The 26,469-nt window shown below is 35.7% G+C and overlaps 2 protein-coding genes across 3 annotated transcripts; one reads left to right on the top strand and one right to left on the bottom strand.

Annotated features, from left to right (window-relative positions):
- The first annotated feature begins 460 nt into the window (after positions 1-460).
- Positions 461-4,001, top strand: LOC126599691 (CAAX prenyl protease 2-like). Of its 2 annotated transcripts, XM_050266106.1 has the most exons (8): positions 463-787; positions 1,068-1,127; positions 1,314-1,526; positions 1,746-1,857; positions 2,382-2,453; positions 2,657-2,719; positions 2,864-2,941; positions 3,665-4,001. In XM_050266106.1, exons 1-8 carry the CDS (start codon positions 584-586, stop codon positions 3,796-3,798), a joined length of 936 nt encoding a protein of 311 aa, XP_050122063.1. In that variant the 5' UTR covers positions 463-583; the 3' UTR covers positions 3,799-4,001. The 2 variants fall into 2 exon arrangements, with proteins under 2 accessions (XP_050122064.1, XP_050122063.1); XM_050266107.1 differs by lacking the exon at positions 1,068-1,127 and having other exon boundaries at positions 461-787.
- A 5,413-nt stretch (positions 4,002-9,414) lies between these two features.
- LOC126599707 (protein LITTLE ZIPPER 4-like) lies at positions 9,415-11,020 on the bottom strand. The gene is made up of 2 exons (XM_050266124.1): positions 10,902-11,020; positions 9,415-10,001 (listed from the first exon to the last, which is right to left on the bottom strand). Exon 2 carries the CDS (start codon positions 9,963-9,965, stop codon positions 9,717-9,719), a length of 249 nt encoding a protein of 82 aa, XP_050122081.1. The 5' UTR covers positions 9,966-10,001; positions 10,902-11,020; the 3' UTR covers positions 9,415-9,716.
- Between the last annotated feature and the right edge of the window lie 15,449 nt (positions 11,021-26,469).

The raw sequence follows: 26,469 nt of genomic DNA, 5'->3' as shown, positions 1-26,469 counted from the left end.
AACGTCACGCTCAACTTATGAATGTATCATTCACAAATAAAAGTGATTAATTATTTATGTTAACTAGGTTCTTATTAACAATGTAGCATCAATCGATGCTTGAGACTTGGAAAGAAATTAACACATATATGAAATTTTGTCGTTAATGTGATACTAGATTTCAAACTACCATTCTGTCTGAAAATGATTTTATTTTTGAAGTATTATCGCTTAGAAGCACTTTCAGTAAATCACTTTTATTACGAGATCAAACATTTTTAATGTCAATTTTTTTTTTATCAAATATTGTTACCTGTTGTCTAACAACGGTTTAAAAAAAAAGACACATTAATTTAATGAGCTGGCTTAACTCGCGTCTACGTAGCAAAATCTTGATTAAGATTCATATCATAAGAAAGGGGTAGAGTAGTCCTTTTCGGCTTTTGCTTGATGAGAAAGCAGCATAAACAAGAAGGGGTTAAATTCCAATTAGTCCTTCCGAAAATCCAAGTCGACAAAAAAACCCAGAAAAAAAAAAAAAAAAAAAACTCAATACCAACGACCACAACAGTGAGCGGGAGTCTCCTTCTCTCTCAACTGAAAAATGGACGACGGCGGCGTCTCGAAAGCAGTGGCGGTGGTGGCTTGCGCTGCCATGGCGCTATTCTACGTAGCCGTTCTCTACGCCCCGACCGTAATCCTCCGTCTTCCTCCTCCTCCTTCCTTCAAGAACTTCATGATCCGACGGTTCGTATGCGCCGCCATTTCATCCGTCGTCTCTGTCACCGTCTCCGCCCTCCTCCTCCCTGTAAGTCCGCTTTAACTTCCCAGTTTCGATTGACCCAGTACAGATCTTCAGCATCTTAGATGATCGCTTTGAACAATGTCAGCTCTGTAGCTAGGCTATTTGTAGTAGGAAATTTAGCATATTAGGAAACTGGGTTTTCGAAATTTGACGTTTTTACTGATATAAAATAGATGACATTACTGTTCACAGAAGAACTGTTACTGGGTACACTTATATGTTGACCAATTGCAATTTTTGTTATTTTTTAGCTCACTTTGTTAACATTGTTGAATAATGTCAGATGAAAAGCAGGGACTTATCATCTCTGTTAAGTGTATACGGAATCCGAACAGACCATATTGTGAGTATTATTATGCTAAGATACAATCTTTATATTGTTGGGTTCCCTTTTGGTTTTTAGTAAAACCCTCCTAGTGATTTCCTAAAAGAAGCAGCCGTTTTTCTCTATGTATCGTATGAAGATTGGGAAACGGTGTGAATGCTTGCTAAATTTGCATGCTGAATCGCGATTTTATGTGTGTAACAGTGGCAAGCTGTGGTCTTTCCTCTGTTGTTGACTGCTCTCATGTACGCTGGATCCTTGGTCCTTAAGGCACTAATGCTAGTGAGTTCATGGACAGAAGATATGAATTATGGTGGAGGCTTTTCGTTCGAATATATCAAAAATGTCTCACAAGAGGCTGTTGCCTGTACTCGTACAATGGCTTCCAATGTTTTGGTTTGGCGTAATTATATTGTGGTAAGTTTACTTGTATCTTTGGTGCTGAATTAAATTGATTATTTGTTATATAAACCCTATAACGAATCTATTTCATGTTAACATTTCCTGATTCGTAAGTGGATTTATCACATGATGAAAATAAAGATTATAGCTACTTTTATCCACATGTATCTTTCTTTGGCTTCAGTTGGAAAAAAAATAGTATTTTTCATATTCATTGGCAGTATTTTTAAACAGGCTCCTATTACTGAAGAGTTGGTGTTCAGAGCATGTATGATCCCATTACTTCTCTGCGGAGGATTCCAAAAATCCAGAGTCATCTTTTTCTGCCCCATTTTCTTCAGTTTGGGTAAGTTAAAAAAATGTCATAGTAGATGTCTATCCTGATCAGGTTATTAATCTGGCTATTTACTAAGAGCTGGTGATTGTGTATTAATAGTTTATGGCTTTGGTGACTGACAACCTCTATGTTTACGATTCTGTTAAAGAGCAAAATATTATGCTCGCTGTTTGTATCTGTGGTTACTGGTAATTCATGCTTGTGTATGTGTTAAATACAGTTTACCCATAACTTATATATTCTCCGGATTAGTTCCAGAAACCCTTGATGGTTCACTATTGACCCTCAACGTAAAACTACAAAAGAGTTTGTCTTCTGGTTACTTTTACTCTCTCTGAAATTCCAAATTTGTTAGCGCAGAAAAATCCCTTTGAGATGTTCCTTTGTGTGCCCAATAATTTTTTTTGTCTGCCCTACATGAGTACTCGCTCTGACATTTCATTTAAAATAGTAAAGTTTTTCTTTTGTTTGTCCCATTTGTTGACTGAACTTGGAGAAAATTTGATCTTACTGTGTACGATTAATTTTTGCAGCACATTTAAACCATCTAATGGAGGTCTACAGCAAGCAAAACCATAACTTGATCAAAGCCTTCATGGTTATAGGTATGCTCAACTTTCTCTCCTTGCATGGATAGGGCACAGAGATTCAGCCTAGAGAATTGGTAGCACTAGGCAGTTCCATTATGGAATCCCCTTCCCCTTCTACTTCAGTACATTCAATCTCTGGTATTTTTCACTTATGGCATTTCTGTAAAATTGTACGGTTGTCACCATGATGCTCAATTAATTTGAATGTGCTTTGACAGGTCTCCAGTTGGGCTATACGGTCGTCTTTGGCTCATATGCATCTTTTCTCTTCATTCAAACTGGTAGGTGATAGTTGGTGTTTTCCAATATTATTGTTATTGTCGCTGATATGTGTCACAGCACTATGGGGAGCTTTTTCATTTCCTCTTTTTTCCGTGTGATACTTTTCTATGTCGCTGAAATGTGTTGTATTTTATTTGATGCAGGAAATTTTCTTGCTCCTGTAGTTGCTCATGCATTTTGCAACGTTATGGGATTGCCTGTGCTAGTTTCACGAGGGAAAGGTATGCGAGTACAGTTTCCTAGCAACCAAATGAGGACATAACAACCAAAAAAGATAAAAACTGCATAGCTGAGAAATCATAGAATGTAGTTTTAGAAAATAACCTACTTGTGATTTATCTTTTTCATAGATGTTGATCGTACTTCAGAAACTTGTGCAAGTGTGTTAGTTATTCTATATGTACTATTGTTTGATCTTTTTCATAGATGTTGATCGTACTTCAGAAACTTCATGAAACTTGGGTATCTGCACTGCACGTAAAGAATGAAGAGCAAACTTTCCATTGTTTGATCTTTTACCTAGCACCGTGGAAAATCATGTGTGTAAAAGGAGATGGGGAAGAAACCCAACAAATTGTAAGAAACAAGAATAAAACAAACCATTCAGATGAAAAGAAGAAATGGGAAAGTTACAACTCTATTTTGGGGAATGGAGTCCTGACCTCTGTAGAACATGACATGAACCTAGGTGCCCCATTGAAATCACACACAAGGCGGGCATGGATGCTACATAGAGTCTGTTCTGTTGACACAGTAGCAAACTTAAGCCAAATATTTTCCTTCTTGTGAATAACCAGAACGTCTTTCAGTACAGAGTGAAAATGTATCACTGAAAAGGCCTCTAATATTCTAATGCTGTGCTGTCTCCTTATGGGGATTTGTTTTTTACTATGTTGTGTAAGTTAAATTCTGGGATCTCATCTTTATATTCGTTATTTTCCCAGGGTTAATAGCCGTGGCATCTGTAGCAGGAATTGTGGGTTTCCTGTGGTTACTTTTTCCAATGACGTACCCAGATTTGTATAATGACAGAACAGATAATTGCAGATGCTGGCAAGGATATTGTTCCGGAAACTAAGCCTGTGAAATCTTCGGAATAAATAGGTTTGGTCGATTCTAATTCCTTTTGTAGCATTATTTGGCATCAACTGCTCGTATGATCTGATGTGAGAGTAGCAAAGGATTTTTAGTTTTCTATTTGTATATTCTTTCCTCCTCTTGAACTGAAATCACACTCCCTTTTTTGGCTTACTTGAGCAAAATTATGAACTTTTTAATGTACTACAGAGGAATATGAAGCTTACTGTGAGTTGTGCTAACACCAGTCGCTTTTGGGTGTTGATGCTATCACAGCCATCGCTGAGTGTGGGATCCACAGTTGGGTCCTTTAAACATCAATGACTGTGCTAGTCATCCGTCAACGACTGACGCTAGCATATTTGATGCAAAATATTATCCTTGAATAGATTTTTTTTTTTTTTTGAACAGATCATTGAATAGATATTAAGTAATAAGTAGTCTCTTGAAAACCTGTTCAACTTGTTTGGTTGAAATTGGGCTCTGGGTCGACTTAGGTTCAACAAGTTGGGTTGGACTGGTCCATCAACTAAATGTATGCCCACAATCATCTCCACGGTCCAAGATTTGGTTCACCAACCCGAATTTATGAAGGAAAAAAAAAATCCTAAATCCATTATTCTAAATTGTAATTCCCATGCAAACGTGGTCGTAGCCACATTGGCTATAAAATGTGCCCCTTCCTATACACACTCAACAGAAATGCCCCTCCTTACCGTTTAAATTTGTTTAAAATAGAATCTCTAATTCTAATCCTCGCTTTATATCTCAGTTGTGTCTATCTTATACATCAACTTTTGTATCTGAACTTGGGAATGCTCTAAATGAAGAGGAATTCTCACATTCCTGTTTTATACACCGATTGTCTTTGCCTTATGCATCAAGTAAACGTGTAAGACGAATGTGTGAGGAATACAACACTGGTACATGAAATCGGTGTAACCAAGTTTTCTCCTTGACGAGCTAAGAAATTAGACATGGCACTGATTGATGATCAAGGGAATGTTCAATTAACAATGTTGAATCAAATCAATCTGTTAAAGTACTTTAGGTGTCTAATCGATTGGGCCACATAACCCTCTTCAACATTTCAAACATCTTAGATATTGTTATGATGGCCAAAATCTTTAAGGATACTACCTTGTAAATGAAGGTCAATGCTGATGCAAAGAAAATAATAGCTAGACAAATTTGGCATCATAGCAAAGAGAAAACCCATTCAAACGTTAGGGTTCATTCAAATACCCTATATCCCTATTCTACTTTAATTTTCCATATTTAATGGATTTAGGTCTCAATTTTATCTTACTAGCAAGGACCTTTTCTTGGAAGTGAAACCTGTTTACATGATCATTTCTCATATCAATAACACATTGTTATATAGAAAAGTTAAAATATATAACTTTTGACTTGTTTGAAATTGTTTTCAAAATAACTAAAAGTGTTTTAGATCACTAAAATCATTTCTGATAATGTTTGGCACAAAAAGTTCAACGTTCTTATGGAAGAAGCACATGCTTTTAAAAAGCAATTCAAGTGTTTTTATAGGAAGAACTTGTATTTTTATTAAAATTTTGATTTCCTTCTAATAGAAGTGCTTTTTACTAGAAGCACCTTTGAGCTACAGTGTTCTTCAAATAAACAGTTGTTTGAGAATAATATCTCATATCAGGCATATGCCAAAAAAAAATATTCACTTAATATATGGGACTTTCGATCCCTAATATCACTAAGGTCTTTTATGATAAATCTCAACCCCTAGTAATAATTGATTATATTCAAACAATATTGATGATGTTGGTGGTAAACTATGCTAAGCCTAATTTTTTTATTAACAACTTAGTCTAAGTGTAAGTAAGTCTTCATGTTCTTGGTTTTGGAAGGAGGAGCAATGTATATGAAACATGGAAGATGATCCTCTCCTGAGCTTAGGATAGGGATCCTCATGATCAGCCCACCTGGATCGTTCAAATTTAATCCAACGGTTCCAAATAGGGAGACCTTCTAAAAGTTATAATATTGCAATTGTTGGATTAAATTTGAACGGTCCAGATAAACTGGTCAGGAGGATCCCCATCTTGAGCTCATGAGAGGATCCTCCTCCATGAAACATGTTCACTTTTACGTAGCGTTTTGGTCTAATAGTATAATATTATTTAGAGAATAACCTACAAATGACAATACATTATTAAACTAAAATATCACGATAGATATTAAACTCCTTTCATAGAAGTTACCGAAATCTCAGTCATGATGCCTTGATGCTATTTTCAACCTCCAAATTGATTTTGCTGAGTTGGTGATGGGGGTGGTAAGGTGTCATTCATTAGTAGCCACAGGATTAGGAGGGAGAGAGGGTTTGTTAGACACAATCGAGTTCTGATTAGACATTCTTTATTTCCTGATAGATTTCATTTCATATGTGTGTGATGGTCAAACCAAAACGATATGCCAAGAGACTAATGTCATGTCCATGACTTACATATTTGATATTTTGTGGGTTACCACTTTTATTTTTTCAAACTTCATAAACCCACATCGACTCTGTTTACTGAATCTTTTGATGACGTTGGTCCTCTGATTAGATCCTCCCCTATCAAACTCGGTTCTCAGTCTTATAGAATCTGAATGAAAAGGCTCTTTTTCAGATTAAATTATGATTTTTTATTTCTAATTATATTTTATGCTGTTTAAGTTTGGAGTGATTTTCAAAATGGACTACGAAGTTTTGATCATTTTTTTATATTACATCTTAAACTATTCAAATTTATCAATTTGTACTTTCGATTGGAATGGTTGTATGATAATTTATTCAATTGATACGTGATGAGTTTGACACCTTTATCTAGACTAACATGTAAGTTACATTTGCATCGTATTGACATAAAAATCATTATTTTGATGGAGGGTTAGACATTCAAAGAGATATGATGTTTAACTTGATACGATTTCAAAACCTTAAGGCGCAATCTAAACAAACTGGAACCCATTACCCATTTTGAAAATTACTTCCAACCTAAAGGGTGTGTAATGTAATTAGCCTTTTTTCTAATGGAAAGTAATTTCTGTACTCCATTTTGTTATCCTACACTTCTTTCGTCAATTCTATCCATGAGTGTGTTGTCTACACATCTTTTTTTACTTCTCACATACTTTATTAATTTATGTCATTTAATCTTCTTTAATTCAGTCAATCTGACGGCCGCAAATTAAAAAAGTGTATGAAGTAAAAAGAGATTAGTGGATATCACACCCCTTCTTTCTATTGATAAACCTTTGGTTTATCCAATGTAAATTATGCAATGACTATAAAAAGAATTAAGAGAGTGCAGATGGTGAACATGGAGTGCAGAAATTAGTAATTACCCCTTCTTGCTAGTGAAGGACGATTTGTTTAAGAAGATATTGTGGGGTCTTTAGACCTAAGTTTGTGCTGGTGTTTAGTTTCAATGCTGGAGTGTAGCTCCTCTATTGTACTAAAAAAATTACATCCCTTTATTTAATAGGATTAAGATTCGGGAACACATATTTTCACATACATTTTGACACAAGTTTTTGTGATGTTCATTCCATAATGTATTTCAGTGATTCAACCGTCTATCTTTTATGTCTTAATTCAAAAATCATGTCTACAAAAAATCATGCAAATCTAAAACCATATGATTGTTGGATTAGATTTAGTGTTTCTTTGCACTACAAATGAATGTCTTATAGTTTTGGATTTGTATAATTTTTTTGCAAGGATGATCTATAAATGATGAATTAAAAAATAAACGCTTCGGATCCTTAAAAAAAGTTACTAAATGCAAGCCACAAAAACGTGTCACCAAATTCATATGAATCATTTGCGAAACAATACTGTATTTTATTTTAATGGAGGACATACATGAAATGGTAACGGAAATATGACAAAGTTTCAAACCTATTATGCATCGCTATATATTTTAACTTTTACATATAAAATCACATGATTGTTTTAGAAAATTATCACATTACCTATTTGTTTGCGTCTATGTAAGTTATCCTCCAATTTTAGTTGCTTCTCAATACGTGGTGTGAGATTTAGTTGTACCGTTACGTGTGTTTCATGTTGCTTACTTTCTTTAGAAAGAATCTGTCCTTCAATCAGAATACATTTATTTACACCTTATATTATCAATACATGATGTAAATACAAGTGAATATATTTCCGATGACGCAACGAATTTTCTCTTTTTTCTTTTTTTGCTGTTTAAATTATAGTCTCCGGTACAAACCAGTTAACCAGTTAAGCTTTTGGCTTTATACACATTTGGATCACTTTGCCATGTGATTTACCATATCATACAACATACTGTGGAATTTACTATTTGCCAAATCCAACTATGTACCATTTCAGATGCTTCTTTAAAAGGGTGAGAGATATTTATCAACATTTTCTTTAACTTTTTTGGATAGTGGGATTCATGTGTCGGTGTAAAGTTACATTTTATTTAAGTTTATCTTCTTGAATGGACATGCTTGTATGAATTGGTGCAAGAACAATAGTTCTAATTTGGATATTTAGAGAGAGAGAGACGAGAGAGAGAGGAAGAGACATAAATTTTTTAATAACCCCCCCCCCCCCCAAAAAAAATTACCCAAATCCGGAACCATATGATTGTTGGATTAAATTTATTGTTTTTCGTAGAACTGTATTCGTCATTTTCTTCGCTACAAATGAATATCTTAGTAATTTTGGATTTGCCAAATTTTTCACAAGGATGATCAATAAATGATGAATTGAAATATAGATGGTTTGGATCCTTGAAAAAAATTATAGAATGGGAATCACAAAAATATGTGTCAAAATGTGTGTCCTTGGATTCAAACCGTATTTAATATGAATCATTTATGCGACAAAATAATTTATATATTTTAATTGAAAGAAATACATGAAATGGTAACAGAAATAAGGCAAAGTTTCAAACCTATCATGCGCCACTATATGTTTTAACTTTTACATATAACATCACATGATTGGTTTAGAAAACTATCACCTTACCCATATGTTCACCGTCTATATAATTTATTCTCCAATTTTAGTTGCTCCTAAGTACGTGGTGTGAGATTTAAGTTGTACCATTACGTGTGTTTCATGTTGCTTACTTTCTCTAAAGAGAATATGTCCTCTAATCAGAATGCATCTTTTAACACCTTATATTATTATTACATGATGCAAACACAAGTGAACATATTTTCGATTACACAATGAATTCTCTATTTTTTTTTTTTTGGCTGTCTAAATTATAGTCTCTGGTACAAACCAGTTAGCCAGTTAAGCTTTTGGCTTTGTACACATTTGGAACACTTTGCCATGTGATTTACTATGTCACACAACTTATTGTGGAATTTACTATTTTGCCAAATCCAACTATGCCTACCATTTCAAGTGCTTCTTTAAAAGGGTGAGAGATATTTATCCTCATTTTCAACTTTTTTGGTTAGTGGGATTCATGTACCGTTGTGACATCCCATTTCATGTAAGTTGATATTCTTGAATGAACATGCATGTATGCATTGGTGCAAGACAATTGTTCTAATTTGGATATTTAGAGAGAGAGAGAGAGAGAGAGAGAGAGAGAGAGAGGGAGAGAAATAAAGCTAAAATAATATTTATATTGCTTGCTAGATAGCTTGATACATCCTTGTACTGCAGATATTTTTAATAACCCCCCAAAAAAAGAACTACTGAAAAAAGATAGGGAAATAGAAGCAGAAGCATCCTTTGGCGCAGTGCAAAAGATACACACTACAACTTCATCTTGTCCTATTTTGTATCTAAAGCTGGAACTACAACTGTTCACTAAAAATATTACACAAAAAAGAGGCTAAATCCTCCTCTTCCTCCTACCGGGGTCATCACATTTTTACTTAATTTTAATTAATTTTATCAGATAATTAGCTGGTTGAACCAGTAGCATTTGGGTTGGAGGAAGAGCAGAGATTGAGGTCAGGAATGGTATTCCCAGCTGCTGCAGCTGCATTGGCTTTTGCTTTTGAAGAAGTACTTTTGGACAGCTTCTGCTTAAGCTCGGAAAGCAATGCTTGATTCTCCTGGTTCAGCAGCTGTGCTTTCTTCCTCAGCCTCTCATTCTCTTTCATTATGTAGCAGTTCTGCAAGTACAGCTTCGAGTTCAATCTGTCCATTGCTGTGAAATTTTGTCTTGAATTCCTGTGTTGCCCCTGAAATCAGAACCAAAAAAAATATAAAAAGGGTATCTCAGATAATGTTATTTAGTAGCTTAAACATTTTATATGTGTTTCACATGAAGACAATAACATTATACTATAAAAAAATGCAAAAAAGAAGTTATTAAAAAAAAAGGAAAATGCAATATGAAATTAATGGGAGACATTGGATCAAAGAAATGTTACCCAGAAACAGATTAGAATTTGTTGGAAATAACTTTGGTTTGTGCAGTGCTTTTGTTGGAAGCACTTATGACAGTTGCACAAAAAGAAGGTGATGAAAACAGGGAAAAGCAGAGCAACTTAACAAAATTTGGAGCACTTTGGTCAGATTAATTATGTATGTGTGTGTGTGTATTGGTGCGTTGTTTTGCTTGTAAAGGAAAAGAGAGATGGAATCATAAGTGGTCTAAAACTGCACTCAAGGAAAAAAACAATGGGCTCTTTCGGCTTCCCACACATGAAAGGAAAGGATCAAAAGTTATGTATTCAAACTGCAAAAACTTCAACTTCCTGGTTTGATCACAAGAGCATTCACAAATAATACAAATCTTACCCTTTTCCACATTCAAGAAGTTGGTAAGAACGATCAAAAGATTATAAAAATAAGAACAAAAATTGTTTAGTTCTTTTTTTTTGGGGGGGGGGGGGAAGGGGGGGAAGGGGGGAGAGAGAGAGAGAGAAACCATTTCAAATAAAAAGTGTAGGAGAATCCAAGATGTTAAACGTTTCTAAAGGCAGGAAAAGAAGAACACTAAACCAAAAACAATGTGAACTACGAAGAACATAAAAATAGTAAGCAGGAAAAAAGAAGCATCGAGAGATAGAGGTGTGTGTGTGTGTGTGTGTGTGTGTGTGTTATATTTGTTTAAGTAAGATGAGTAAAGAAGTGACCTCTAGACGGTTGGGTTGGTAAGAGAGCTTTGGGGCCAAGAAGCAAATCTTCCGGTTCTGTAACAAGTAGTAGCAGTGAGAGAGAAAAAGGAAGAGTTCGGTGTGAGGGACAAAAGGAACAAAGAGGGCCTTAATTTATAGAGCCAATGCCACTACTACTAGTCCTCCTAGAGAGAGAAACAAAGCAACCATATGTGAGAGAGAGAGAGAGAGAGAGAGAGAGAGGGTTGTCCTTCCTCATGAGGAGAGAGAGAGGAAGGGAAGGGGACATGCCCGTCTCGATCTGACACAACAATCATGCATGTGTAAGCATGGAAGGCGGCCGGTTAGGGGCCTAAAAGATTTTAGTGTTTTTTGTTTTCTATGATGATGATGATGAATATGGCGTCATGCGAATGATGGTTTTTTGGGTTTTGCAGTAAAATAAATAAATAAATTTATATAAAAAAAATACTTGGGAAAAAAAGAAAAAAAAATAAAGGGCATAGTAGGGGTATTTTGGTCATAAAAGTGGATATGGAAGAAGAGTAGAGGGACAATTATGGGTAGCTAGGGTTTTGTAAATGATGGGGGAGCTAGGGCCGTCCCAAGATTCGCAATGATGGTTTGGATTGGCTTTCCCTTCCCCTCCCTTCTCTTATTTCCTCCATCATCAATTACAATTTCTACCATTTTTTACAATTATTTCTTATTTCTTGTTTCTCTACTAACTACTATTTTGGTCCCTTTTTTTTATTCCCCTTTCATTTCATAATTCTCGTGTTGGGAACTGTTGGAAATAATCAATTTCAGCCATTATGGTTTTTGGTTTCCCTTCCCACCCTTTCAAGATCAAAAAATTCAATATGCATTTTGTCATTTTGGTCAAGAAAAAATCTATCTCATATCTTTTAAGTCCTATCAAAGATTTGAATCCATTATCCTTGTTACAAGAACAAATTTACTTGCATATACATTGAGAAAGATTTGAACTTGAATATAGAGAGGCAAACGTATTATCATGATTACTTGATCTAACTCACGTCTGTTTATATTTAGATATATATATATGTGTGTGTGTGTGTGTGTGTGTGTATTAATTTAATAATGTTAATTTTCCTACTTTAATATACGTTGTAGAGGATTCGAATTTAGATGTATGGAGGCAAACACACGACTTCGCTTAACTGATCGAACCCTCACATGTTTTCTTAAATGTAATAGTTGAACGCTCCTCTTTATCGAATTACATGAATAAACGAAAATAATAATCATGATTAAAAATGAGTGTTAAAAAATGGGGTGTGATATCCACATACCCTTTTAATTTTCGACCGTCGGATCAGATCAATTAAAGAAGATCAACAGACAGAAATTAACAAGGGGTGTGTGAGAAGTAATTTGGGGTGTGTGGATAGCACACCCCTAAAAAATATGTGTGTTTTAGGTCTTTTCAAAGATTTTTTAATCCATTATCCTTATTACAAAAGAAAATTTACTCATATATTATATATACACTTTGAGAAAAATCCAAACATAAATACAAATTGACAGATATATTATGCTAATTGTCTAGTCTAGTTCACGTTTGTTTATATTTAAATATATTAATTTGATAGTGCTAATTTACCTACTTTAATATGCATTGTGGAGCCACTTAGTATTACGATCTAGTGGTATTCTTCTTCACTTGTAAGGGAGAGGTCTTAGGTTTGATTCTCATCAAAGGCGAATTTGAACAGCAATATTACTAACTCATTATAAGGCTTAGCCCACCCCCTCCTCTTAGACCATCTCCAACCCTGGGCTAAAAGCCAAATTACCCCCCCCAAACACTCTCGAACCCATGCTAAAATTTTAGGCTAAATGCCAAATGCTATTTCTGGGCCAAATACCCCCCAGCTTTTCCCCCGGGCTAAATGCGAAATGTTTATCGGAATTTAAATTTTTTTAGATTAAAATGTTCATAAAATTAATTTACAATAATCTACATATTTATTTTTTTAAAAACAATTGATTTAAGAAAAAAAATTAGGCTAATTTCATTCTTTAATAATTCCGGGCTAAAATTTTAGGGTAGAAGGGTTGGAGCAGAAAATATGTTTCTAGGCTAAAAGCTAAATTTTCCGGGCTAAAAAATTTGGCTTTTAGCCCAAGGGTTGGAGATGGTCTTAGTAAAAATAATATCATTTGTTCAAAAAAAAATGTACGATGTGGAGGATTTGAATTCAGGTACAAGGAAATTGACACACTACTTTGCTTAACTAATCAAACTTGCACCTGCTTTTTAAAAGTATTAATTGAAGGGAGATAATTTTGACACTCCCTTTAGCATCTCTTACAATCTTTTTTATCGGATTAAATAAATAAAACGAAGATAACGTTCATAACTAAACACAAATGTATGAGAAATTAAAAGTTGTGTGTTTACCATTTTTCTTAATTGAATAGTGTTAGTGTGCCTAGAGCATTGTTTTGTGACAAACTCATTACCCCAAGTGCGAATCCCTATTGCTTAAAAAAGGTGCCAAAGAAGGGTATCCCTTTAGTAGGCCTATCGGTCCCTTAAGCACACAATAAAATGACCATTTTACCCTTATACGTAACTTGCACGGTTTTTCACCAAATCGATGGTGTTTTGTTTTACGTTATTACAATCATAATTATAGACCAAGGTAAAATCATAAGAAAAAAAGCAGGTTGTTTTTTGCCCAATTTAGGGGTGTGAGCTTGAAAATATGGTGCTATCGATACACTTTATTTTACGTTTTATACATTTATATTAATTTTTATCTTTTAATAATTTTTAATTCATTTGATCTGATGATCGAAAATTAAATCTGTGAGAAAAGTTGCACAAGGTGTGTGTAGAGCACCACCCCTTATAAAAATGGTGTGTAGAGCGTTAGTTTTATGGGGCAGCCAGCTTCGAGCCCTCATGGATTATCAGTGGCTTAACGTGAAAAATCATGGTTTGACAGGTGGTGTTTTGGAAGGGTCTATCACATGAGGGTAGAATTGTCCAACTGCCTTCGTGTCCCTCGTGGAGTTCGTTCATTTCAATCCTCATTTGGGGCTGTGTTTACCTCAATCTAATTATGGATTTCAATAGCACTTTTTTAATATGTTGAAAATACGGCGTGATACATCAAGCGGCATATGATTACGTAAATTAATATCATAAAAATCTTAAAATTTAGTACATGTGTGTTATCTTATTATAATTCATTTCAATTTTTCAAAAGAAGCTTCTTTTTATATCAAATAAAAGTCATTTACAATTTCTAAAATCATAGCAAACATCCTATTAACAGATAATTATGAGATATGATATATGCATAACTTACTAATAATTTGGTACATTATTAGTACGTCATGTACTCTAATTTGAGTATGTATTAGTATTTTATTACGTTATAAAAAAAACTAATTTTGGTACGTTACGTAACTCTTTATTTGATATGCACAAAACTAATGATATGTATGTGTAACCATAAGATAAGATAGGATTTTTTTTTTCATATTATTGGAATAAGGACTCATATTTTACAAAAAAGAAGAAGAAAACTTTATGAACATAAAATAAATATTTTGAAAAACTATTTAATAGTTGGATTTTAATTTTTTTTATTCAAAAACAAAAAAATAAAGTTGGACTTTAATTTTCATTTCATATTATTTTAAAGATTAAATGTTATTAACCTTTATACGTCAAGAAAACTAAGATAAAACATTTTTTTTTGGTTGGGTAATAGCTTGTCTAGCCCTCTACTTAGATCTGCCACTTGTTTGGACAAACAATTATGAATACAAATCATTTAGGGTCTCATGATACACAATAATAGTATTTCTTGTCAGACAACTTGGCATATGTAAAAGACGATTGATTAAATCAGATTAGTGTCGTAACATAAGTATCCTAAATTCCTAGTTACAAATAGAGTATACTGCCGATTTGCCCCCTGAACTATCACCCAACTTTCGATTTCCCCCCTGAACTTTTTAATTGGAAAATTAAGGACTTAAACTAATTTTTTTGGCCGATTTGCCCCCTGCTGTCAATTTTTCATTCATTCCATCCAAATTTTTGTTAAATGGAAGCATATGCACAACATGTGTGGGTAGTTCGGTCGCTTCATTCTTTAAAATAATTGAAAACCTTAGATTTCTAAAATATAAACCTATGCAAATATGTGTGATTCTATAGCTTTTGTATCTAAAGGTCTAGTGAAATGACACTTTTGTCCACAAATGAGAGTTACGTGGTTTGCACATGATAAGAGTTAATGTTAATTTGGATGAAATCTATGAAAAACTAACTGTAGGGGGGAAATTGGCCAAAAAAAATTAGTTTAAGTCCTTAATTTTCCAATTAAAAAGTTCAGGGGGGAAATTGAAAGTTGGGTGATAGTTCAGGGGGCAAATCGACAGTTTACTCTTACAAATAAAGGGGTTTTTTTGTATATATATATTTTTTATCATGAATTGTCTTTAAAATTGGCTTAACTTCTCTTTTTGATTCTTTAGTTTTAAAATCAATCAATGTCGTCCCTGAAATTGGTTATCGCAAATCAATTTGGTCATTCTCTACAGCCTTATGTTTTTAACACAATATTTTATAATGTTAGCATAATAATTGACTAAAACTGTGAAGTGATAGAAAATTTATAAAGAGTTCTCCAAACATTTCTCTTCAAACAAACAAATGACCCAGTCAACAAAAACACAGGGGCCAAAGGGTGGTATCTCTGCAGAATCCCTGGCAAGAGTGGACTCAAAATTGACAAACTAAAGCGTTATAAATCCGGCTCTGGAACAACCAATGATGGCTATCTCCAACAATAATGGTTCCTCTTCCCCACGCCCCCGTCCTTCCTTCCCCGTCAAACAAGAATCATTCAGTACTACGATCTGGTGATATTTATTTTTATTTAGAAGTGAAAGGTTTTAGGTTTGAATTCCGTGAATGGCGAATTCGATACCAAATTAGACGGTTTATTGTGTGGCTTATCCGAACTCATCGTCTTCCTAATATAAAAATATCAATGTACTAAAAAAAAATCCTTCTTAAATAACCTTCTTACTTTCTGCAGCAGAATTTGAGCCACCCTACAATACCAAAGCAAGAAGAAAAATTGCAGAGAGGAGGAAAAAAATAAAAGAAAATAAAACGGGGTTTTATGATTTGAAGGGGTTAAGGGTTGTTTGCTTTCATAAATGCGTTATGGCAGTGCTCGAGAGATTTTGCATGGCCACAGAGGCATTCATGAACACCCATCATCATGCACATTGCCTATAATTACCATTATGTATACAGTCCCCTCTCCGTATAGGGTTAAATGCCCCCTAATTTTTACCCAACACCTAAAAAAAAATGAAAGATGATTGCATTGCATCACCCCTGGTGAAACTTAAATTGCTGACTCCTGCAATGTGATTCGATGGCAATGGCATGATTTATCCCAATTTATCTTTATAATCATGGGTTGGTTTCTGCAAATTTTTTTGAATACTTAAAGGCACTCAGTGCGTTAAGCTAACGCATAATTGGTCGTTGAATTTGATTCAACAATTTTCAATCACTAAATTTAAACCATTGGATTAAACTTAACACTCAAATATGCGTAAAACAAGTAGTGTTTCTACAAGGGCGGATCCACCTTGGGACAAGGTGGGTCATCTGACCCCCCCTCCCCCAAAAAAGAAAACTAATGAAAATGACTTGAAAATTTTGAGTTTTAACGATAAAAACAAAATAAAGGCTAAAGTGAATAGTAATATGATTGATTTTTTAGTGTAAAAATATGGTTTTTCGTTAAAATAAACAGTACCAGGAATTTTTTGTTAAAGTTCCCAAAAAAAACCTCAGAAGTTCTCTGTGGAAAAGCTTGTTGTTGTCCTTTTGAAAATCTAATATACCTTTAAAATCTACCTTCTGATTGCTCGACGAATTGCCTCTATAAACATTGGGCAGGATAGTTGCTAGCCTCATGCCTTTGTATGCATTGTTATGGGCTCTTGCCAATATGCTCATTTGGTATATGTTAGTATCAATTAGCATGCTCGCTCAAAAATTATTGACATCAGTTGGTATGCTTGCTCAAAAGCTATTGACATTAGTCGATATGCTCGCTCAAAAGCTATTGACATTAGTAGACATGCTCTTTTGAAAGTTGTTGACATTTGCCAACAGACCTCCAATATGACTTAGCAAATGACCTTAGGCCTACAATATGACTTAGCAAATGACCTCAGGCCTATCAAGGCTCGATAAAATGTCAATTTACATGCTATTACGTCCAAACAAATTTGTATACTGTGCCCGCTATTCTTACTAAAACCCCAATAAATTTTCTGAATCCGCGATTATGTCTGTACGTACTAAAAAAATCGTGGTTTATGTTTGGTGAACTAGTTGTAACGTGAGATTCCAGTGGCTTCTGTACGTACTAAAAACAACTTTTTCTGAGGTCGTTTTTAATGATTTCACATAATTCCAATTTCCTGCATGGCTAATGATGAAAATCCTACATTATTATGGTTAGTAAGTGCATTGAACCCTACACGTGAGAGCTAAGAAGGCTTTGATAGTTTGAACTTTTTAGGGTGGTAATTTTGTTTGGGACCACACGTGTAAGAGAAGATTATAATCCCTTTTTATCTCTTCTGGGTTCTGGCCTCAAATCTAAAAGATCACTACTTGAACACCACGACGGGTTCACACGGTTATAGCCTTATAGGTGGGCTAGAGGGTGTCGAGCTAGCTAGTTCAAATCTGGATCATGTACCACCCCATTGATTTCTCAGTTCTAATTGGATACATGATACTTTGATGCATAACTTGTTAATTGATTAGAAAAGGAGTTTGATATTGTAAATTTGAAGTTAATTATATATCTCATAAGAGTGCTCTCGTCGCAGCACTAGTTGTATACAATTTGTGCAAATAATGTAGCACGTGTCAACCGATGCTATGTTAGTTTTGAAGAAAGTCGAGTAACATGATTTTGGCATGCCTTTATATTTTTCAGTCTAAAGGGAAACCTACTTGGGAGCAGCCTCTCCATAAATGGGGGTAAGACTAGCCGACATTCACCTCTCCCAGACCCTGCGTAAAGCGGGAGCCTTGTGCACTGAGTACGACCTTTTTAAAGGGAAACCTAACTCCTATTCAACTCATCAATAATGGTTTAAATCAAAGAAAAAATAACCGAGGAAAATGTCATTTGCACTTCAAAACAAGTTTCCCACACTTCTTCAAAAGCTTATCATGAAGAATGGAAGAAACTCATTTTGGAATGCAATTTATAACGTGCATAAATAAAATAGGAGAGTGATTGATGCACATTTTCTTTTAATTATGGCTCTTGATTTTATTTTATTTTGTTCAATCTAATAATTGAAAATTAAAAAAATAAAGTTGTCAAAAAGCCAAAAAGGTGAAAAAGGTTGTAAATAAATCATTTCCCGTTAGATAATTTCTCATCAAAATTATATGTAACTTTGAATATACCTTTTTTTTTAATGGAGAAAAATTAGACGAAATTAGTTATTCGGCAATAGTTGCGTGCAAGACATTTACCTCTTCCAAAGGGGTGTGGGCCAGTAATCCTAGAAACCCCCAGCCCGACCCTCCTCCACCTAATTTATTGATAATAATAAAAATAATATAAGTGGGGAGCACTATGCCAAGATTTTCAAAGACAAAACAATAAATGAAAACGATAATAAGCACAAAAGGCAAACAACAATGGGGTCAGCCTTGGTGAAACACTAATTTATCAGTGGATACCAAAGTAGGTTTTTGCTTATGTTGAACCCACTTCAGATAGGTGGATCTCACATACTTTCCATTTTCATGATGAAAGTTGTTAGATTTTAAGGAGTACCCTTTTGCCAAAAAGGCAAAAAGCACAAAGAATACAGTAATTTAACTTTTTGGAACATCAACGAAATTGTTAATGACCAGGCTTAAAAAAACGAAATTGTTAATGTAACGAATGGTAAAGTGACAAATTTTTATGCTTTTTGCTTACATGAACATCAAATAGAACATATATACGTAGTTACTCAACTCTGTTTATAACTTATGTTAATCTATTTGTTATCAATATGATTCCATACAACAAAATGATACGTCGATTGATAAATAAGTACAAAGAAAAGCCTCTAGGGTAATAACATTGAATTTGTTACTTAAGGGTAAACCCTAAACATTTAATTTTAAGAAGTATGGATCAGAATGTTACTGACTCTAAATGAAAGGGGTGCAAAGTATTAATCCTAAACGTCACTTAAGCTACAATACACATCAATTACCTAGTTTAGACGCAAAGATACGCATCAATGCAAGAATTAGATGCAAAATTAAGACACCAGTTGATGACACAAATAGTTTGTCCAAATTATAAAGAGTAATTACTTTTCATGTAACTACGACGCTTACTCAAGTTATTTTGACGCTAATTAGTTATCAGCCTAGTAATTTGTCTCTCCTCATTCTAAAAATCATCTTCACCTTTGGACTAAATTAAAATGCCAAAATGTATAATGTATGCCTCTTTATCCACAACCCAAGAGGGGTCCCAAGATAAGTGTGACACTACAGCAGAAAATGATGATTTACGTACAACCCTAACACAAATTATCATTCACTCTGGTGGAGGAAATTGCAAAGTTCACATCAGAGCTACAGTTTTCATAAGTAAGAAAATTATAACCACATTTGACTTTGTTTAGAAACATCGTAATGAATCCAAAGGGATGATGCTCAAATTCCAGGAGGCATAGAAATATGGCAGTCTTGGATTACCCACACCATTATTATTGCAAACCATTGATAACTAGGAGAAGTTTTAAGTGTGCCGGGAATAGTGTGATACACCAAACATCACAATATAAGTGTTCTCTAGATAACTAGGATTTCGATAGGACAGGACAAGACGAGTCCATGAACAATATTTCAACTGGAGTTTTTTAACAATTCAGAAGCTGATGATCATTTTTTGTTGTGGACAGGGATGGTATGTAGTTGAAATTTAGTTGCTTCAGTGTCAGGGATGTCAACTGATGATTCTTCTTTCTTCCACATTGTACTCATGATCAATATTGCCACATTAATTGTTCTTAAATACCCAGTTTGACGAATGATCATCTAAGGAGTCACACATAGAATTAAAGTCAAAAGGGGCATCATCTAATGAGTATTCTATTTGACATGTCTCGATCCTGATATTTCCCCGAATAACAGGATAGGCACGTGCTGGCCGACACCCGAAGGTGACTAAAGTCATTTATTGAGTGCAAATGTTGAAAACAAGGAATATATAAGGCTTACAGGATCCACTTCCCTAGGCGATGTGGGATGTTACAATCCACCCCCCTTAGGGGCCCGACGTCCTCGTCGAACACTTCTAGCCAGGGATTGGCTTTGATACCAAATTGCACATCCTGGCCCGGGCCCCCACCACATCCCAGGCTCGACTCCGCCGTAGCACGATATTGTCCGTTTTAAGCCCCGACCACGCCCTTGTAGTTTTGTTTCTGGGAACTCACACGAGAACTTCCCAATGGGTCACCCATTATGGGATTACTCTCGCGCGAACTCGCTTAACTTCGAAGTTCTGATGGAACTCGAAGCCAGTGAGTTCCCAAAAAACCTCGTGCTAGGTAAAGATAGGAATATACATATAAGGCTTACAGAATCCACTCCCCTGGACGATATGGGATGTTACACTATTGCCAAGGAACGTCCCTATGAGGGTGGTTCCAAAACCCATCAGATTCCAAGATTAAGACGACTAATAATGTTAAAACTGCTATGTTTATTGGGTTTCTCTATTTATTTCATGTACTAGTTTATGTTCCTTCTATTGTATAAATAACTCGTACTTGGGATGTTGGAGGACAAGTCTGATTTGAATGAAATTATTACTATCGAGTTGGCTGTCAAGCTTCTCTTTATTCCAAATTTGCATTTTGTTCTACCTTTTCCAATTCTCTACAGCCCTAAGAGGACTGTATCAATTGGCATCAGAGCCAAGAGTCCTTGGGATCTCATTTCTGCTAGTCACTTTGTAACTCGATGGTTCGAGGTGGATGTGGAGGTGGACGTGGTCATCACCAATGTGATCCTCACGATATTGAGAATGAGGAATTAAGGAGACAATTGCCGCAATTGACAGAACGTTTGGAAGGTCTCGAAACCCATAACCATCACAATGATGGTCAAGCCTCTGATGAAGATGGCAACCCCTTCCACTTACACGCTCTGGATGAAGAGTCGAGTGAAGAGGGCAGAAACAGACATGGTGATCAGCTCAATGACAGGTTCAACGACATCAATACGAAGGTGGACATTCTAGAATTCGAAGGAAAGATCAGACCAGAATAGTTCATCGACTGGCTGAATACTATTGAAAGGGTCTTTGACTACAAAGAAGTTCCAGACCATCGTAAAGTGAAGATTGTTGCCATTAAGTTAACCATGTATGCATCCGCTTGGTGGGAACAATTAACGATTCGAAGAGAACGAATACGGAAGTCGAAAATCCCATCTTGGGATAAGATGAAGAGAGTATTAAGATTGCCAACTGATGATTCTTCTTTCTTCCACATTGTACTCATGATCAATATTGCCACATTAATTGTTCTTAAATACCCAGTTGCAAGTCATTCTTGAAATTTTTTCCGGGATGTTGGACTCAAACGGATCTGCTTTACAATCACGTTGTAGACAATATACTTTCTCGTTAGACGCTGATGTGACATAAAAAAATGTTAGAGGAGCTATCTTATGGTTAGTGGAACATGGGCCATCTAACTTTCGATCTGAAAACTTAATTGGGTCCACGGTAGCCCAAAGATATCACAAGGAAAGCATGTGTTTTGGGCTTTCATTTTATCAGAAAGTCCAAGTTATTTCATTGGGTTAGCACATATAAAGCATGTGTTTTGTTTTTGTTTTGATACGTATTTGAGAGTGGGAACCTAAGTCATATAAAACGTGAGTCATAATTAAGTATTGAGTTTGACATCTATGTTTAGCCTGTAACTTTTTGGATTTGGAGATGAATATCACCTGAACATATTAACATTGAATATGCATAGTGATTTATTAGTCTCTATGTAACGCGGCAAAACATGTTTCGCAAGCTAAAAATAAAAGCAACAATGAATTTGCAACTTTAATGATTACGAGCACGCACTAATATACCTAGAGTCTTCATTCTCATTCTCGCTTGTATATCAAAACAACAACAACAATAAAGCATTTTCCCACTAAGTGGGGTCGGCTATATGAATCCTAGAACATCATTACGGTCGGTTCTGTGTCATGTAGAGAACCTGAACTAATAATTTTGATTTTCTCATTTGATTATAGGGTTGGAAGTAACACATCCAATACATGGATTTTCTTATGTATATTTTGTTGGCGTGAGTCAACTATATGTTTTAGGAATGTAATCAGAATAAGATTACATGATTGATTCATTGTATATTTGGGATTCTTGTTCCCTAACTTATAAGACCTCTTGTACAATTATATATATGCCTCCTAGAGAGAAGAATGATATAACAATTCAACCCTACACACATATACTTTTATCTTGGCATCAGAGCAGGTTTGGACTTGTCTCTTCCCAAACCAAACCCTAAAACAAGTCAAGCCGTGCAATCTTCAGCAAAGGTTGCATCATAAACCAATTCTCTTGTTCTTGAAATTTGAACCCAAAAACACAAAACCTTTGTGGCTTTGTAATCATCAAAGCTACATCAAAATTTAATCTTATTAGAATCACAACCAACCTGGTGCGATGGCAGAAAAAAGAAAGTCTAGAGAGTTGGTTACCATCCAACCCTTGTCCAGTTCGACCGAGTCCACCAACTTCAGCAACGTTCCGTTTGGAATTCGATTGAATGATACAAATTTTAAAGTTTGGTCAAAGATGGTGGAAGTCTATGTTGCAGGCCTCGGAAAGCATGGATATTTGATTGGGAAGATTCCAGTTGTGGAAGAAGACTCTTTGGGCTACACAAAGTGGGTTACCGAAGATGTGATTGTGCGAGGGTGGCTGTTGAAAACCATGGAACCACACTTGTTGAGTCTCTTTATTGATCTTCTGACAACCAAGGATATATGAGAGAGTGCAACCTAGATGTTCTACAACTGATCCGATGAGTCTTAGTATTATGAACTAAGATGTAAGGCTACACGGACTAGCCAAGATGGTCGTCCGGTAAATTTATACTTCACAGATTGAATGGAGTATGGCAAGATCTTGATAAAAGATGTCTTATCAAGATGTTGTGCGCAACTGATCTTCGAACCCGTAAAGAAGAGCTTTCAAATGACAGGGTGTATGATTTTCTATCAAGATTAGACAATGGGTTCGACCAAGTTTGAAGTGAAATCCTAAGAATGAAACCCATTCCTGGGATTAAAGAGTGTTTCAGTTTGGTTCGACGTGAAGCTTAAAGAAAAACAACCATGCTTGGGAAAAGCCGCAATAACGAGCTCTTCTATGGCAATGATCACCAAGTCTCCTTCACCATCCATGCGTCCACCATCCACTGGAACACCACGCCTGAACCGTACCCAAGAAGACATCAACAAGGACAAATTTCATTGTAATCACTGCAATGGAAAGAGGCACACTGAAGATACATGTTTTGAAATACATAGGTATCCAAAGTGGTATTGGGAATTAAAAAAACAATTGAAAACCAAGGGGAAACGCACAGGCCAGGCCAAATTGGCCAAGTTTGGGGTTGGAAGGGCTGATATGACAGCAGGCCAAGTAGGGTCGAATTGCAACATTGGGAAAGCTGTATTGCAACGGGATATTCTGAGCCTAGGTCACACACATCATCCATGACTTGGAGGAAAAATTGCAACCTGCAGCGAAGGAAGATATCGACCAAATGCTATCTTTAATTAAGCAAATTTCAAATGAGGATTTAGGTAAAATCGATAATGCACTCATAGCATCCATTAAACGAGATTCTAGCTGGATAATAGACTATGGGGCTACTGACCACATGACATACGACAAATCATTGTTTCACAACATGACTTCCTTACCAAAGGAGAATATTATCATGGCAAATGGCAAAGTTGCTCCTGTTATAGGAGCTGGTTCAATAGCCCTTACTCCATCTCTATCTTTGCACAATACACTACTTGTTCTATCATTATCAAATCATTTACTCTCTGTTGGTCAGGTTACGGAACAGTTGGATTGTGTAATATTAATGTTTCCAATTTTTTGCTTACTTCGGGATATCCAGACACACGCGATCATTGGGCGTGGTACTAAGAGAAGAGGGTTATATTATGTGGAAGATGTGGTACTAGGCCCCGAGTTAATCAAGTGCGTAACAGTTACAATAATAAGACTAAGACAATTTGGTTATGGCATCGTCGACTAGGACATGCATCATTTGGTTATTTGAAAAAATTGCTTCAATATTTATTTAGTGGCATTTCAGAGTCTGATTTCCGCTGTAATGATTGCATTCTTGCAAAAAGTTATCGTACTTCGTACCATTTGAGTTTCAATAAAAGAACAGTGCCCTTTGAGTTAGTTCACTTTGATGTATGGGGTTCTTCACCAATAACTACACAACATGGTATTCGTTGGTTTGTTATCTTTGTGGATGATTACACTCGAATGACATGGCTTTATACAAAGAAACAGAAAAGTGATGTTGCTCAAATCTTCCAACAATTTTACCACTTGATTGGAAATCAATTTTGGCTCCCTATTAAAGTCCTTAGATAAGATAATGGTGGATATCTTAATTCAGAACTCTTTCAGTTTTTCACGGAGCACATCATTCTTTATGAGACCACTTGTCCTCAAACTCTACAACAAAACGGTGTGGCGAAGCGCAAGAACATGCATATCTTGGAAACCACTCGGGCACTTCTTATTAGAGCTCAGGCTCTTAACACATATTGGGTGGATGTTGTCACCTATTTCGTTTATCTTCTTAACCGAATGCCTTCTTGGGTTCATAATTTTCGCACTTTATAGAAGCCTTGACGGATCATGTCTCTCTACCATCCTTTCTCTAGTTATCACCCCGCATTTTTGGAAGTGTGGCATATGTGCATCTTCAAAAAAGTCAATGCAGTGAATTGGTCCCATGTGCGGTTCGTTATGTGTTTTTGGAATTTAATAGCCAACAAAAGGGATACTAGTGTTATCATCCCTCTACTAGGTGTTTATACGTCACCATGGATGTCACATTCTCCATAATCGAAATGTTCTTCCTAACCAATCAAACTCACTCTACTCGTCAGGGGGAGTTGGTTAGTATAGATGACGAATATAAGTGGTTTGATATGCCACTGGAACTGTCCAATAGGCGGGTTGAAATTAACCAAGAAAATATTAGTTAGCAGGCTACGGAATGCAATAGTGGACCGAGAAGAAAACCTTTGAGCAGCCCAAGTGTTGACTTGATCACCAACCTAAGCCCGCTTGTACAAGGCCTAAGCACTGACCCACACGCTGACTGTGGGGAGCAAGCTGCGGAATGCAGCAGTGGACTGAGAGGGGAGTCTTTGACTCGGCCTATAGATGGGCTTGAATTGTTTGTGTCAGCAAGTAGGAAAATTGATAGCACCGAAGCAGCAGACCCAGCAAATAATAACCTTCATTCTCCTCTACCAGTACACGTTCATGTCCCTATAATATCCAAGATGTACGTTCTCATAATTCGAGTATTATTGAAAGTTTTTATGTCTTACCTCCTAGGCAAAACCGTGGTAAACCACCTGACATATTTTATCTGGATGGAAAAATGAATATGCAATTGCACATTATGTGTCAATACATCGATAATCACCTAAGTATCAAGCTTTTGTGAATCAAATGGCTGGAGTCAAGATCCCAACCAAAGTGGAAAAAGCCCTACAAGATCCTCATTGGATAGAAGCCATGGAAGTCGAGATGGAAGCCTTACAAAGAAATGGAACATAGAACGTGGTACCACTACCACATGGGAAAAGACCAATGGGATGTAAATGGGTATTCACCATAAAGCACAAAGCAGATCCATAGATAGATATAAAGCAAGATTGATCACTAAAGGGTACACACAGACATTTGGAGTTGATTATTAGGAAACGTTTGCTCTAGTTGCAAAAATGAATATTATTCGAGTTCTTATGTCCTTAGTTGCTAACTTTGATTGGCCATTGAAACAATTTAATGTGAAAAATACCTTCTTACATGGAGATCTGGAAGAATAAGTATACATGGATTTTCCACCTGGATACGAAGTACCAAATGGAGCTGGAAAAGTGTGTAGACTTCAAAAGGCTCTCTATGGACTCAAACAATCACCAAAGCATGGTTTGGAAGGTTTACCCAAGCAATGAAGAGTTATGGCTACAAACAAGGGAATGCAGACCATACACTGTTTATCAAACGCATGGGATGTAAAGTCACTTTGTTCATAATCGATGTGGATGATATAGTAGTCACTGGAGATGATACAGAAAGGATAAAAAGACTACAAAATTATCTTTCCTTGGAATTTGAGATGAAGGATTTAGGAGGCTTGAAATACTTTTTCA

The sequence above is a fragment of the Malus sylvestris genome, chromosome 14 (assembly GCF_916048215.2).
Source record: "Malus sylvestris chromosome 14, drMalSylv7.2, whole genome shotgun sequence".
NCBI lineage: Eukaryota > Viridiplantae > Streptophyta > Magnoliopsida > Rosales > Rosaceae > Malus > Malus sylvestris.
The sequence above is the reverse complement of the archived record's forward strand: the minus strand, read 5'-3'. Positions and strand labels throughout refer to the sequence as shown.